The 15822-nt window shown below is 41.1% G+C and overlaps 1 protein-coding gene across 1 annotated transcript in view; it reads right to left on the reverse strand.

The window, feature by feature from the left end:
- Positions 1-15822, reverse strand: part of KATNAL2 (katanin catalytic subunit A1 like 2) — a 62354-nt gene that overhangs the window by 16355 nt on the left and 30177 nt on the right. Inside the window, exons 5-12 of the mRNA XM_006919926.3 lie at positions 13712-13829; positions 12482-12580; positions 10229-10327; positions 9942-10019; positions 6984-7082; positions 4821-4884; positions 4503-4621; positions 11-102 (exon numbers count right to left, since the gene is read on the reverse strand). Coding sequence (XP_006919988.2) covers positions 11-102; positions 4503-4621; positions 4821-4884; positions 6984-7082; positions 9942-10019; positions 10229-10327; positions 12482-12580; positions 13712-13829 — 768 coding nt within the window. The remainder of the gene's footprint in view (positions 1-10; positions 103-4502; positions 4622-4820; positions 4885-6983; positions 7083-9941; positions 10020-10228; positions 10328-12481; positions 12581-13711; positions 13830-15822) is intronic.

Here is a 15822-nt window from a genome sequence, read left to right on the forward strand (position 1 = left end):
CGTCTGTTACCCAGGAGCCGTGCCTCTCTGACTCATCACCGATTCCAGCTCATCCAGGAAAATGGTGGAGGGGGCATGATAGCGAGCAAGTTCAAATAACACCTGGTGGGAGAAAAGCAACCACATGTTCAAATTTGTATATTTAAAGTTCTGAGATGCTCCCAGAGATTAAAAGCTTAGAATGACTATAATATTAAGCATTTATGCTGCACTCTGTTGTATATTTCACTAATAACTTTATAATCATGACAATTATTTCTCCCTAGCACACCCCATGGGGTTGGATGGTCCAATTATTTCCATTTATCACTTGATAAAATTAGAGCCAGAGAGAGTCAGTGGTTAGCTCAAGGTTACTAATCATATATGGGAGAACTTAAAGTAATACTCAGCCCTCAGCTTCCAGACCGTTAGCTAACCCCGAGACCCTCTGTCAATATCATGTTCCACAGGGACACAAAAGCCTTGAAATACGTAAAATCCTTTGATAAGTTTCCCTAAGCCTTTTGGGATAATGACAAGGTTATTCTCAAAAGGAAGAATTGCAGGAAAAGGATAGAGTTCCAGTCATGGGTAACAGGACCAAAGAATTTTGCCTCTTTCTGCTCCCCAGATTATTCCACGGGGTCTCCATACCGCCCCGACACTGCCGTTCAGTAGGCTCAGCTACTTGAAGGCAATTCCCGATTGAGTAAAACGTTCCATTCCAGAATAAACTGTTATAGACTGAACAAGAATAGGAAAGCAAGCAGCAAAAGCACAGACATATAAAAACAAAATAAAGAGCTCTAAAGGGAGATATGGTGGTGATGAAAAGAGTATAAAAAGCTAGACCCTTTTTTTTTTAAACCCTGAAACTGTTCTCTTGAGCACCATATACAATTCTTCACTGGTTGATCAGAGAAAGCAGTAGAGATTTAGAAACGAGGTTCTTTAATAGGCAGAGGGGATTTATTCTCCATGTCACTTAGCACTAGCAAAGCATCACAAATAAGAAAGAAAGGGCTCAAAAAGGCCAGATGGTGGTTTTCATGAGTAGTAGCAGGTTGTCCCTTACAAGTCTCCTTTTCACCAAATGGGAAATTTCTCTCCTTTACCACTGCTTGCATTATGGTACATCCATATTCATGCTCAAGTATTTTCCTTTACAGAATCTAATTTCATTCAGCCAAGACAGTTGGCTCAGCCTAATGAACTGAGAGGACAGTGTCCATTCTGGGACACTCATCGCAAATGCCTTTTAGACATAATAGAAAGCACCTCATTAGAAGCAAGTAACTTGTCTTGTCACACACACACACACAAAAGCCCAAATATACCTGATATTAAGGATGAGTGTAACAGCAGCAATCTACTCAATGAAAAATGGAATATTAGGACTCTGTTAGAATCGTACACATTTTTAAGGAGCTCCCTAAGGTGCAGAGAGATGAAGGGGCAAGACAAGACCAAACATCCAGTTGGAAAGAGAACCATATCTGGAGCCTGTGTCTCCATGTTGATCACGCCACTGCTCTTTCCACTGCCAGAGAATATACAGAATCCTAGGTAAGTGCTCTGGAAGCATTACTTTAAAATTTTCAAAAGTACTTGGAGGAAGTTAAATCATATAGCTGGGGGTGGAGGGTGGATGTTGAAAGATGTAAGCACCAACAGGTGTGTGCATTTGCTAAAGAGACCACTCAAGTATTCAATAGCATCAACTCCTAAGAGGCATGAACATTAGGAAGGGAGGGAGGAATATAACCCAAGGGTTCCCTATAAATAACTCTTAATTGGAACAGAAAGAGAAGCAAATGGTAGGAACACTTCTTTGATTTAAGGGAAGGTCCCGAAGGGCTTTCTTTATCTGAAAGCTTCACAATAAGGAGCTTGACAGCATGACCAAGATTTTGCAGGTGATATTTTCAAGAGCTCAGAAAACAAAGTAGTTTCTTAAAGGATAGAAGATGAGATCCTTCAAGATTAGTAGAGGTTATCTATTTTTCTCTTGAATTATTTTTTTTAAATATCCAAAATAAAACCTCATTTCACAGGAAAAAGAAATACAAATTCTTCTAAACCTATGAAAAGATGTTCAAATTCATGCAGAATTAAAGCAATGCATATTTGAGCACTGAAATATTTCTGTCACTATCAGATTGGCAAAGATTTTAAAATTTGAGTTCTATACAGTGTTGGCCAGGATGCGGGAAAGCAAACACATTCACCATTGATGGGAGTGTAAGCTGGTGCCACCCTGCTGGCAGGCAGTTTTGCAATCATGATGTTCATTCCCTCTGGCCCAGCAATTCTACTTCAAAGAAATAGTCCTACGTGACTATATATGCAAAGTTGTGTGTGTATTCACACTGTTCACTGTAACTTTGTCGTAATAGCAAGAGACTGGAAACAACCTAAATGTCCATCAAGAAAAGACTGGTTAAATATGTTTTGGGACACACCCATGCTTTGAAATACTCATTCAGACACGTAAAAGGACATGTTCTGTCTGTAATAATGTGGAACAATACCCAAGTTATACTGTCAAGTGAGAAAAAAATACAAAGTACAGGGAAAAAAATGTTCCTAATTGTATTTAAAAAGGGAGATACAGATACAGTTATTGATGTTAATGCAGATGGAGATAAATGTTCCATAAGATTGCACCAGGAATTGTAGTGGTTGCCTCTGGGGTGAAGGCTCACAGGTCTATATACCATTTTGTACTTTTTTTTTTTTCCTCCAAAAAGACTAGCTACTTTTTAAATATAAAATGGAGGAATCATTTCTTCACTCTTAGAATTCTAACAAAAGAATATTTGAAGCAGAGGACAACTTTAAATAAAATGCTCACACAGAAGGGAGAGTTGTGGTTAAATGGCTTTTCTGGCTATTTGGCATTAAACAAGAAAATCAATTTAGTATTAATCTTTGTTAAGAATATTCACACAATATCTGAATGAATTCTTCTGTCCCGGTTAAGTGCTCTCCAGGTAAGTGCTGTCCAGGCAATATAGTGCAGTGTTTCTTTGAACACTTTGCTGTATCTTGTGTTCATAGCTCTAACCACTGTTTTCCACGATAGGAGAGGAATCTAAACTGATTCTAGGGGAATTTTGTAAGTTTTGTTTGTTCCTCAGCACACAGAAATGGAATGTTAAAAATAAAAAAAAATCTTCAGGCTGATAAGGATTTTAGTTAGTTGAATTTTAGCTGGAACCCACAAATTGAGGAGCAGCTAAATTCAGGTCCCATCTTTGGACCTGGAAATGAGTTAGACTTAAGATGAAGAACAAAGAAATAGAAGATGTCAATATAGATTTCCATGAAATACAATCTTAAAGAGGTGATAAGAGTTTATAAAAACATACACATTTGAAACAACTTGAGAACAATGATCAAAATAGTGAGTAATAGGTTACTTCAGGTAAATGAGTCCTTTAAAATATCTTATTATGCCTTCCAATTAAGCCATAATATTTTGAAAATGAGTCACCCAAGGAAATATAATTTAAGGATAAAATTTTAGATTAATTTCTTCTCATAAAAAATATAATTTTTTCACTTAGTAGTGATTACCTATCAGTCATTCCACAGAGTGCAATAGTTTAAAAGGATTTCTGAGAAGGACCCACCTTATATTAAGGCATAAATCATAAACAGGTGTTCTCAAAAGATAAAATTTTATATTATAAAATATACTATAGACGATGAATGAGATATTGTAAAGATGGAAACAATCTCTTAAGGAAAGAAAAAAAACCCTACATCCTGTAGGCACTGTGAAGGAAAGTTGCCGAGAGCATCTGAAAGAATAATTAAGTTTTAAATTTCTTAAAACTAGCATACAGTAGTAGTCTTTCAATAAATGTTAACTGAATATCCTGCAATGCTTAATAATAAATGCTTCTCTAGTGAAAAAAAAAAAATAGGCCACTTCAGAGACAGTTTTTTCCAGCTTCCATTCATAACTTGCATGAATCACAAAAGCACTGCCAGTCAAATTCCCAAAGGAAGGAAGATCATGTTTTGCTGATGGGAGCATAACTAATATCCACATATGATAGTCACTCCATCTCCCAGGCTTTTGGTAATCAAGATCCAGGGTAAATTCTAACATATAAATCACCTACAAACAAATAAGCTGTAACATCATTTTATACTACTGTATTCTGCTGGAACTTATTCTAAAAATCCAAAATCAAGAATGCCTGTATCTATGAAACAAACTGGTGATTACCAGAGAAGGGAAGGGTTGAGGGGATGGACAAAATAAGTGAAACAGACTAAGAGATACAAACTACAAACTTCTAGTTATAAAATAAATGTCACGGGGATATAATGTATAGCATAGGAAATATAGTCAACCATATTGTAGTAACTTTGTATGGAGACAGATGGTAACTAGACTTATTGTGGGGATCATTCGATAATGTGTATAAATGTCAAATCACTATGATGTAGACCTGAAACTAATAGGATATTGTATGTCAATTATACATGAAAAAAAAAATTCCTACCCGAACAAGTTTTTCTGAATCCCCTCTCCATTTGCTGACAATGGTAGATGCAGAAATGTTAAAGAAGGTTGTTTTGCATTCCGTGGCCACAGCTTTGGCCAGCAAAGTCTTTCCTGTACCTAGAGACACATGCGAATAAAGTATGAGCAGCACTTGAACTTCACTTCTTTGCTTACAGACAGAAATCAGTCTCACAAGCAAAAAAGGAGGAGGTTCCTCGGCACTTGTTTGCCCCAGTCCTGAGGCGAGGACAGGTGGGGCAACTCATCCTCTGCATACACGCTTAATACCAAGACTAAACCAGAAAAGCACCTTTACCTGGAGGGCCATACAGCAGTAGTCCTTTCCAGGGGGAAAGAATTCCTGTAAACAGCTGTGGGTACTATGGGAACAAGGAACAGCAATGAGGTTTGGTATCTGTGAGTCAGTCGCACCCTTAGCATAGGCAAGCTAGCGAAGCTGGAGTGAAACACAGCACAACGCTAAGATTCACATTTTCCTTTTTTTAAGGCTGGCTACTAATGCATATATCTTATTTATCCCAATTTTACTTTCACATTTGATAGGAATGCATGGCTTAATTTTTGTGACTTTTTAAAAGAGAAACATTTTTAAGGAGAAAAAAAAAAAAGGCATATGTATGTACTTTTCCTCTCCATTACGATGGAGATCAAGATCCAGGATAAATTTCTTACATGATAACATCATTTCCCCCGAGTTCTATATGCAGAGCATTTGGCAATCGTTTGAATGTTGTAAAGCGGGTATGAAACTTAAGAGAAACGCTAGAACCAACAAATAAAGGTGTATGTGAATAAAACACAAAGCTGTGGGGAAGTCTGATTTAGAAATTGGGAACATTCAGTGCCGAATGCATTATGAGACACTGGCTCCAAAACGGGACATGCATAATCTTCAATGAGTCTCTCCCATTAGTTCGAATTCAAACAATCTGGAGGGTGGGTAGGGTTGGTAGAGAACAACCATAAGGAAAGAGGATAGTATAACTGTACCTGGCTTTTAGTTCCTAGCTGATGCTAATGTCAAAATCTCTATGCCATCACGTACAGAGCTTATAATATCATGGAGATAACACATCCAGGGAGTTTCAATGAGATGTTCTATCCTTTCCATAAGTCTTGGACTATAGAGCCACTCAGAGGCATTGGTGAATGAACATCTACCAGTTCTGAACACTAGCGTATTTCTTACCCCCATGTCTGAACACAGGAAAAAAGGTGGAGAAACACAATCCACATTTATTGATTTTTGTCTCACTAGAATAGAAGCATCCAAAAATCAGGGGCGGCAAGGATTCAGTGGCAAAAAATAAATAGGTTATTCAACAAAACAAACTTGTAATCCTGACTGAAAATGGCCACGAATTCCTTCTAGCTCCTTCCATCAAGAGGCAGAGTATATTTCTCCACCACTTGAATCTGGACTTGACCTTGTAATTTCAGTCAATGGGATATTAGCAAATATAAGGAGTTTGAAAATATAAGACTAGGAAATATGAGGACTATAAGAGGAGACATGGGAAACGCTCATGGATTGAGACCTGGCCTTTCTTGCTTCTGTCCGTAAACTCTCCGCCACCACGTGGATAAGACTGGCCTTGCCTGCTGGAGGACGAGCGGCACGTGGAGAGAAGCCTCAGCTGTCCTGTTTATCCCAGCTTTCCCAGCCTCTCCATCTTTTCCAAACACTCTGGCTGAAGCCGCACACATGTGAATGAGGCCAGCCAATACCATGTGAAAAAGAGAGAAACCGGCCCAGCTGAGCCCAGCCCCCACTGCCTACCCACAGAATTGCAAACAAATAATTATTGTTTCAAAGACACTACATTTTGGGGTGGTCTGTCATACAGCTAAAGCTATGTGATACACTGACCTTCTCATCACCACATTTGTAAACCAAACATGGAGAGTCTTGTTTTTCTTTTTTCTTTTTTTTTCCTGTTGATTGAGCCACTCTGCACAAAGACTTGTCAGGAGTAAGTGATGACACAGCATGCTGTCTTTACTGGCCATTGCCCTAAAGGAGCTACCTAGTCTTTACAACCAGCCAAAAGCAAAGCTCCAGATGATGGGAGTTTGGGGGGAAGGAGGGATATATATGAAAACGAAGTAAGCAGCCCTCTCCTACAGAATATTTCTACTATAATATATTTTTTTGGAGGCAAGCTAATTTGAGCTGATCTATAGGAACTTACAAATCATATGTACTACAGAGTCTTAAATCTTAAATTTCCACTTAGAGCAGACACCTGCCTTGAACCCACATGTAACATGATTTCAAACTGTCTAGAATGTACTGGGCCTTGGTACTCCAGTATTGACGAAGTATTGTGACACAGGCAAAAAGTTAACTTGTGGACAGAAAACCATCCTGTGCCTCTCTCCCAGATGAGTGTATGACATACAACTTGTCCAGTGGATAATAAACAGAAAAGTCCCCCAAGAGGCTTCTCATCCTTACCCTTGTAGGATACACAACAGCTTCTTTGACTAACTGCTTGGCTGCATCGAGTCCAATAATGTCATTCCACTTTATGTTTGGATTATGGAGATAAATGTCCTGCAATGCACATTTGATCATTTTGTTAAAACTAATGTTTTCCTCCACAGCTGTAATAAACACAGGAGCTGCAGAATACTTGACTTACAATAGGACATAAAGTGCCGGTGATAAAATTTTTTCATGTTAGATATATGTATTTATGCACATTGTAATTTGGGATTGGTTCACCAAAGGGATGCCATAGGAATATTCAGTGATTTTCCCTGAAGAAGATATTGATAATAAAATATGGTACTTTTAGCGGGGGAAAAAAACTCCTAATGATAGACTATACCTGGCTTCAGTCAATAGCAAACCAGGCTGATTTACGACCGTAATCAAAGAAGGTACAGAATATGCCTTCAAATTACATTAGCTTTTACTGGGAAGCACAGTTCCTAGCCCACGCCTGGCCTCTCTCTTGCTCTTTGATCTTGCAAACACTTTTTTAATTTGTTGCATAAAAAAATTAATGCTCCTCTGAAACCAATTTCTCTTTTTCTCTAGTGATTGCTCCCTACTTCCATCAAGAACAATTGCTTCTACAAAATTCAAGGAAGCCAACAACCAAGCAAAAGTGAATTTTTCCCTCTTAGAGTAGAGCCCTGTAGCAACCATCTAGGGTAATCGATTAAGGTAGCTTTTACTGATAACTCATTTACAGTTTCCAAACTTCAATTTCACAAGACGCCTCAGAACAGGCACTCAGGGCCCTTTCTCAGTAGGAGCTGTTTGGGGCAAACAATATTTGGAGTATTACATCAAAACAAACAAACAAACAAACAAGAACTTCTTTCCAAAGTCATCCTGATGGCTACAGAACAATCTGGAAACTATTTTTTAAGTTATTTAATTTTTAAATAAGTGATACATGCATAAGCTCAAAAATACAAAAAATGTTTTAAACGCCGGTGAGATGTTATGCTCCCACTTCTGTCCTTCATCCTCCCAGCTCCCTTCATCACAGGTGACGGCTTTTATTAGAGACATTATTTCTGCAAGGGATTTTGGTCGTACATAATATTCATGATTCATTCCTGAGTGGGATGACAGCGAAAGGATTCCGTCTTCCAAGATCCTGGGAGAACCCACCCTGCCTTTAAAGCCTGGATCTGCATGGCCACCAGCCACTCGCGTTCTTCTTACTACCCTTTCACGCACAGTGGTTGTTCATCTGCCTTGGAATTCAAAGCATCCATAGATAATGGTAGTATTTCTTGCTCTCTTCTAAAGTTGACATGCGTTCCACATAGCAGTGTTTAATTTCCCAATAGGAAGTTTCTCCTTATAGCAATCAAAAGTTATTAGTCAGAATTCGACAGGGCTCCCGCATGAGGTGGTGAGCTCCCTCTCGCTGTAAGCATCCAAGCAGAGTCTGGATGATCGCCTCCCATGGTACTATAGAAAGGATTCCAGACGAAATCATCTCAGGCCACTTCCACTCTACAACTCTACCATCACTAGTCATGTCATTCTTTTGAGACTATTAATTTTTATGGCCATGAACAATATTTTTCTCTGCTTTCTTATGCATCCCGGTTACCATAGTCTGGCTTGACCTTGCATCCTCTCCCAGAGCTGGTCTCCCTATCTCCATTCCGTTGATATTCATCCACCACACTGTCATGAGAACAAGCTATCTAAAAACACATTTGATTATCCCATTCTTGATGGACACCCTTGAAAGATTCCCCACTTCCAGCAGGGAGCAGGTCCTGTTCACAGCGCCCTTCCTCAGGAAACCTGGCTCTCTCCAGCACTCTGCATGCCCTACTTGGCTTACAAGAAACACTGCACAAGTGATATAATTTCACAGATCGGTACTTTTGCCCAGAATGCCCCCTACCCTCTGTCTTCTACTCTTTTTCACGTGGCTATTTCCTGTGCATCCCCTTCCCTAACACTTTCCCGACACTTTGGCACAAAACATCCTTCCTTTATGCTCTCGAAATCTACCTTGCCGGTGGGACAAGAAACTCTTGTGGGCCAGGATTATGTGAATTAACTCATCTTTGGGTTTCCAGCCCCCAGCACATGCCCGACACATAATAGATGTGCAGTGAACAACCTCTGAACTGAATAGAGAAAGCTGGAGAACCTTGAATTACTTCGGTCGCTGTGCATTTTTTTGCTTTGTTTTAAACATCTGTCTGAGCCTGCCCAGGTTTCAGTCTTTTGTGAAATAAGAGATCACTGGAAATTGGAAAAGTCTTCTATAACTCAGGAATCTCTTCTATGCCCAAGGAACTTGTCCAAAATCACACAGCTAGAAGGAGGAGGATCTAGACATAAAATCCAGGCCAACCAACCGGTCCCAGAGCCTGTGTCATCAACTTTAAGACTTTCCTGTCTTTGGATTCTGCGGGCGGGGGGAAGGTGTGGCGGGTGAGCTGTGGGGGAGGGTAACCTTGAAAAATCAGTAGTCTAAATGGTAAGCTCTTTGCCGCTCACCTTGTTTTTCATGAAAATTTCTATTTATAAAATCAGACTCTTGACATCTTTATTTCTAGGCTTTGTTTAAACAAGATACAGACATGCTCTTTCCTTCTCTGGGAGGCTTTCTTTCCTTAACCCTTGGCTCTGTTCTAAAACCTTTTGCCTGTCCCTCTCTTTTGAAGTCTTTATCAGTTTTTTTCTTTTTTTTTTTTTTTTGGCCTCCACAGTGAGATGGTGGGCTTTTTATATTGTAATTTTATGATTCTATAATTTATTTATCATGCATTATTGTGCCTCTAAACAATATAAGTGCCTTTGCAAGTGGGGGCACTTTATAAATAAATGATCATATTTATTGTTATTAATAAAAGAAGCAGCCCACAATGCTCCAGGAGCCCCAGTCCGCCTCCGTAAATTCGTGAATTGAATATCAGATCTTACCCGGCTCACCACGGCTGCCAATTCTCGCATCTCACTGTTCATGCCAATAAATGCACTCAGAGGTTTCAGCAGTCGTTCCTGACAACGAGAACAGAAAGCCTCACATTATAGTATTGCTTCCTAACTTAAGAAGAGAAACCAGGCACAGATCTTGGTGACACAAATGGTGGCAGATTGCTATGACCTTGACCCTGATCTCGAGGTTTCTCTGGACCCAAAATTATGTTTCTGAAATTCGTATGGATTTTGGCGGTCTGCAAGATGAATGCCACATCTCAGCCACTTACTGAGGGGTCAGGGTTACAGTCGAAGCTGTTCAAGCCAAGTTCGCTGGTTGCTCCTTTGATAGCGTCTGTGAGCAGCCCTCGGATGTCAATGATTTGGCCCTGAAAGGGAGCAATGGTTATTTACACCATTAAACATGAAGGAAGACTCTGCTTAATAGCTCAGCTTTATTAAACCAAGACACATTTATGTACCCTGGTGTGTAGGGCGAACTTAAAGTTTTAAAAAGAGCCTGCACTAATAATAAATAAAGTGATTTCCCCAAGTCGGAGCACTCTAAGAAAAAAATAAGTCATAAATAAATTCTTTAGAATGAAGTTGGTTTGAATAAAAGTTCACAAGCATTTTTCAGTTCCTGACATACATCGTCTGCTCCATTACATGTCTATTTCCCCTGTATTGTCTCCTCCTTGTGAAACATGCTGCATGGAGAAAGAGCTCATTGGCACGAGAGTAATGATAGTTCCTACTTACTGACTATCATGGACTTTCACCACTCAGTAGAGTGCCTGGCAAAAAACAGATGTGCAAGATACCTTTTGAAGATTATTTTCAATTCTTATAACACTTCCACTAGCCAGGAGTGGTGTCCTAATTTCATAGATATAGAAGTAAAGCCAGATAAGCTATGTGCCCAGGGCCACGCAGCTAACAAGTGACTTCAGGCCAGGATTCAAACTCAGATATCTGTCTTCCATACTCCTTCCTGGTCTCCCCTATAGGCAGAAGGAAAAGGTAAGGATGCAACAAAATAACAATTGCTGTAGCCAGCATTTACTGAGTGTTTATTATGTGCTGGGCACTGTACTAAGGCCCTGCGTTCATTAGGACATTTAAAGTAACCCTATGATTATCTCCATTTTACAAATGAGAGAGAAATGCGGCTTGGAGAGATTAAACAATTTGCCCAAGGTTACATAGCTGGGAAGGTCTGAACCAGGGTTTGAACCTAGGCAGGCTGACTCCAAAGTCATTGCCTTTAAGAGCAACATGGCTTCTAAATTTGCAGTGGGGCTTGGAAACCCTGAACATAGGGGCCCTAACACGGCAATGAGAGACGCATTTTGGAGATTGGCCCCTGGACGTACACCCGCATTCAACTTATGAACATTTGAAATACAAGAGAGAAAGCCATCTACATTTTACCTTGTGCAATCCCATTTCTACTAGGAAGCGAATTTATAGCCAGACTCCTTCAAAGGTTTAGTGCTGGGTGAAATAGTCCCTTTCTTGTGACCTGATCAGAAACGTCCATTCACATGAACTTGAGATGTTCACGGGAGAAACTAATGCCACAAAATTGCTAGGCACAAAAGTGACTGAAAGCATGATGAAAATAGTGAAGCTGAACAGGGAAATGTCTCTCCATGCAAGGCACTGATTCGAATGGTATCGTCTCCAGAAATTATTCATATAATTGAGGCCCTTACAAGGAGCCAGTTCAGGCCAATGAGACAGAGCCCTCGATTTCCAGCTTCCCCTCCAAACACACACAATCCAAAGTTCAGTTTGGCTGAGAAGAGCTCAGCAGTTCTGGAGTTTGAGAACTTGACGAAAGAAAGGTGATCCTTAAAGAAATACAATCCTGGAAGTTTCAAGAGAAATGTGTTGGTGTTGAGGCTGCTTTTCATTTCCAAGTGACATGTTTTAACCTACCTTTTGGTCGTATCCTCCCAACTTGGTTTTTTTTTTCTGTTTGAGAAACTATTATTTACAAATCAGGACATGAGGTTCATAGTGAAAGGGGTAGACATATCTATCAGGAACAAGATCAAGTCTCTATCAACCGAGGTTTCATGGTTTACAGGAAATTATGTTCAAGCTGGAGCCATAATTCCAAGGAGAAAGGTGACACCACTAATTAACAACCACTGACAGTACAGGAAACAATAAGTATGAGGCCACAACTCCTTAAATAATGCAGAATAGTTACCAATGTTTATCATTTTAATCACAGAATTTTTAAGCTGGAAGGAACATTCAGCCATCTCTTCCAAATCCCTCAGTTTACACATGAGGAAACAGCTCAGCAGAGATGGGGCAGTTCACCTAGTCCAATTATCCAGAAAGAAGATTCAGAACAGAACCCCAGGGTTCTAATCCTTATCCAGTGCTCTCCCCAGTTCACCTAACAGCCATCCTTTGATCTTTACTTATTAACTTTCCTGTTTGACAAAAGTAACATTTTTTATTTTCATTTTTAAAAAGCAAAAGGAATTTCCCCTTTCACAATTAGGTTCATGAGTTCCACTTACTTTGTGTGGACGGACGTTTTCTCCTCCACTGCCTTTGTTGATTCCTGATATGCTTAAGCCAAAGTCCGAGCTCTCCGTGCTAGTGTTGTGGACAACCTCCTGAAGGGAGAGGAAGACCAGGAGAAGTCAGCTGTGGAAAGCGACTTACAGATGCCGATTGTTAACTGTCTATTCCGCCATGCCAAATCAAATGCTGAAGATCAGCTCTGACGAGGGGAAGCCCGTGTGCAAAGTGGCCATTTCTGTGCAGTCCCAACAAGATGAATTAACCATTGGCCTGTGCCACGTGGAAGGAGCTGGCCCTGGAAGCCATGGGCTCCGAGCAGTGGGAGAAACAGTTGTGCCTCGACCCATCCCCATTCTCTGGCTTGTCTTTTCTCCTGTGACCAGAGGTGTTTGTGGCCATGCGTGGCTGAGTTTGGAGAGGCAGCAGAGTCAACCGGCTCCTGTGGGATTTACCCTGATGCACCTCCACCTCCCTCCTGCCTGGGTCCGACAGCGGGGGCCAAACCATCCGGCCTCCCTGAGGGCGAGAGATTCCTTTTGACTAATTGAGTTTCGTGATTATTTCTTTCTATCCTCCCAGATATCTTTGACATTAGCTCTTTCCATTCTTTTCCATAACTTCTCTTGGTTTCTTTTCTTTTTTTTTTTTAAACCTCATATGTTTTGTCCTAAACTGAGAGGTTCTAGGCACAGATCTCCTAAGTCAGAAGCCATCGGTTTTATTCACCTGCCGAACTCTCTCGTCTTGCTTCCCATCCCCTTCCCCAGAAAGGGGTGGGGAAGTTCGGGGTGGGGACCAACCATGTGCACTTTGAAGAAAGCCAACAGTAGACGCGGAGTTCCAGCCACACCTGAGACTGACCCTGGCCTACTTTTAGAAACCCAGGGATGTGCTTTGGGACAGGAAGACCTGTTACCTCGAATGGGAGGACCGAACTCTGCAGCAACCAGGTCCTCCTGCTTTGACTGAGCCCAGTGTTATCCAGCCCTCAGACCAGGGGAAAGGCTGGGGAAGGGAGGTGTCCTGTTCAAATTAGGAAATATTAGGAAGACTAGGGATTTGCCCAGGGTTTTAATCCATTGAACTAGAAGAAAATCTACAATTTAATGAAATCACAGGAATTTAAAAAACATAAGTCCTCAAAAAAAAAAAAATGTGACTTTTTGTGGAGCTCTTTCTCAGCTGCCCACAATTTTACCAACTCCAAGCAAAGCTGCACCGACCTGTTTAGGATGCTCCTTATGGAGGGGTTTGGCTTCCTCTGGCTTCCCTGCCGTAGTTTTGGACCGTGGCCGCTGCTGACTGATCTTGGGAAGATTTTGACAACTGTTACTCATCGCCCTGGGGAAGGAAACAAAGACCTTGGAGGAAATTATTCTAACACTCAGTTTGGGGTAACTAGACAACTATGGAGCACACATAAAGAAGTTCTTGAAAGGTAGGCAGGTACACCACAATAGGGCCCTTCCTTCTGTACTATCCCCCCACCTCCCCACACCACCCTCCGCCCATTCCGGCCCTGACTTCTCCAGTCTCTACCCACTAGGTTCCTCCAAGACTGGGTTAGAGAGCCCACCTCCTCCCGGAGGCCCCAACTCACTCTTTTCATTTTTCCTTCACACTCCTTGGTTTCACCCTTCTGAAATTGCTTTATTTCCCCAAGAACATATTGCTTTACAAACATTCTTCCATCTTTTTCTTCCCACCTTTTTTTAAGAGCAGCACTCAGACCAGGGGCAAAGTGAGGAGGAGGAGGGCATCCTCTGTTCAAATTAATGAGCATTGAGAAGCCTAAGGATTTATCCATAGTTTTTATCCAGTGTGCTGGGTGTGTCCTGCCTACTTAAAACACCTCCCATCATGCTGCTTACAGTAAATGTCAAAAGGGGCTTATGAAAGGAAAGCAAGCTTACCTCATTTCTGTTGTCAAAGATCATTCATATTTGTAAAACAAATTTTCATCAGATATTATGTACTTCAGACAAAACAAATCAATGGGGCTAGAAGTCAGAATAGTGGCTAACTCTGATGGAGACGGTGGGGGTGGGGGTTGACTGGGAAGGGAGCCTACTGGTAGGCTACAAGTGGGGGTAGTTATGAATATATGTGCATTTGACTGTATATATGTAACATATCAATACAAAGGTAAAATAAATCTCTTTTTTACATCCTCATAATTAGACGAACGATTCAGTACTGGAATATTTTTAGATAGGGGATGAAATCAGAGAGAGGCAGGACTTGCTCATGGGAAGAACAAGAATGCCCACACTATCAGTTGTCTGGTTCTCTCCATTCTCTTGTTCTTACATGTGAGATGTATTTCTAGAAGATTCTCCCCCACCCCCATGTTCTAAGTGGTCTCAGAGAGCTGCCATTTCAACTCCTATTTTTTTGTAGGAAAGGAAAAGTTGTTCAACGTGTCTAATACAAATACATAGCAATTTGGCCAGCAAGACCACTCATGCTAACAGTACCACCAGTGTCCACACACGGCGACCCCAGCGTCGGGCCCATGGGTGAATGTCATGAGCAGTGGACAACTGCCAGTTTCTCAGGCGTCGGTTTTTCACCTGTAAGCGAGGAATCAGAATGTCTGTCCCGCAGGCCTTTTGTTGGCACAACAATGAAGTAGTTATGCAATGAGTACCAAGCATATTTTTCTAAATGCAAACCCTTATGAATAGTATTGATTTAAATGAAGTGAGGAGATATATATATATAGTTGAACTTGCCTCAACATCCTTGTGGGGCTGTCGGGGACCTGGGAGTCTATTTTCCCCACTGTGGTTTCCCATTGGAGGCAGTTGATTCACAGACTTGCTTTAATGTGAACAAAGACAAATGCTCTAATGTGCAAAGCGTTGTGATTCATTTTCAGTCAGCTGCAATGATTGTAAAAATCCTTTCTGACGTGGAACCAAATTCACTCCGCTTTAATTTTAGTCACCAGTCCTAGGTGTGCCCTGTGGAATTCTGCAGAGAAGGTCCAATTCCCCTTTAGAGAGCGAAGACTGCTACCGCATTGTTCTAGGGGCCACCCCACCCCAAGTCTTTTTGTTCTTCAAGCTAAACGTCCCTGGTAGTCCCAGTCATTCCTAAGGTCACCTGCCTTCCAGCTTCTTTTTCATCCTGGTCATCTTCCCTTTCTCCACTGCCTTTTGACTAGAAGAGAGTCACATGCTTGCTGGACACTATTCCCATTGACAAGGCCCGAGACCACACTAGCAATCACACTGCATTGTTGACTCACACCGCATCTGCCGTCAACTCAGGTTTCTAGGTCTCTGATTAATGCCCCAAAACTATGCCATCCTTGGGACAAATGGCAGTT

The sequence above is a fragment of the Pteropus alecto genome, unplaced genomic scaffold (genome assembly GCF_000325575.1).
Source record: "Pteropus alecto unplaced genomic scaffold, ASM32557v1 scaffold146, whole genome shotgun sequence".
Lineage (NCBI taxonomy): Eukaryota > Metazoa > Chordata > Mammalia > Chiroptera > Pteropodidae > Pteropus > Pteropus alecto.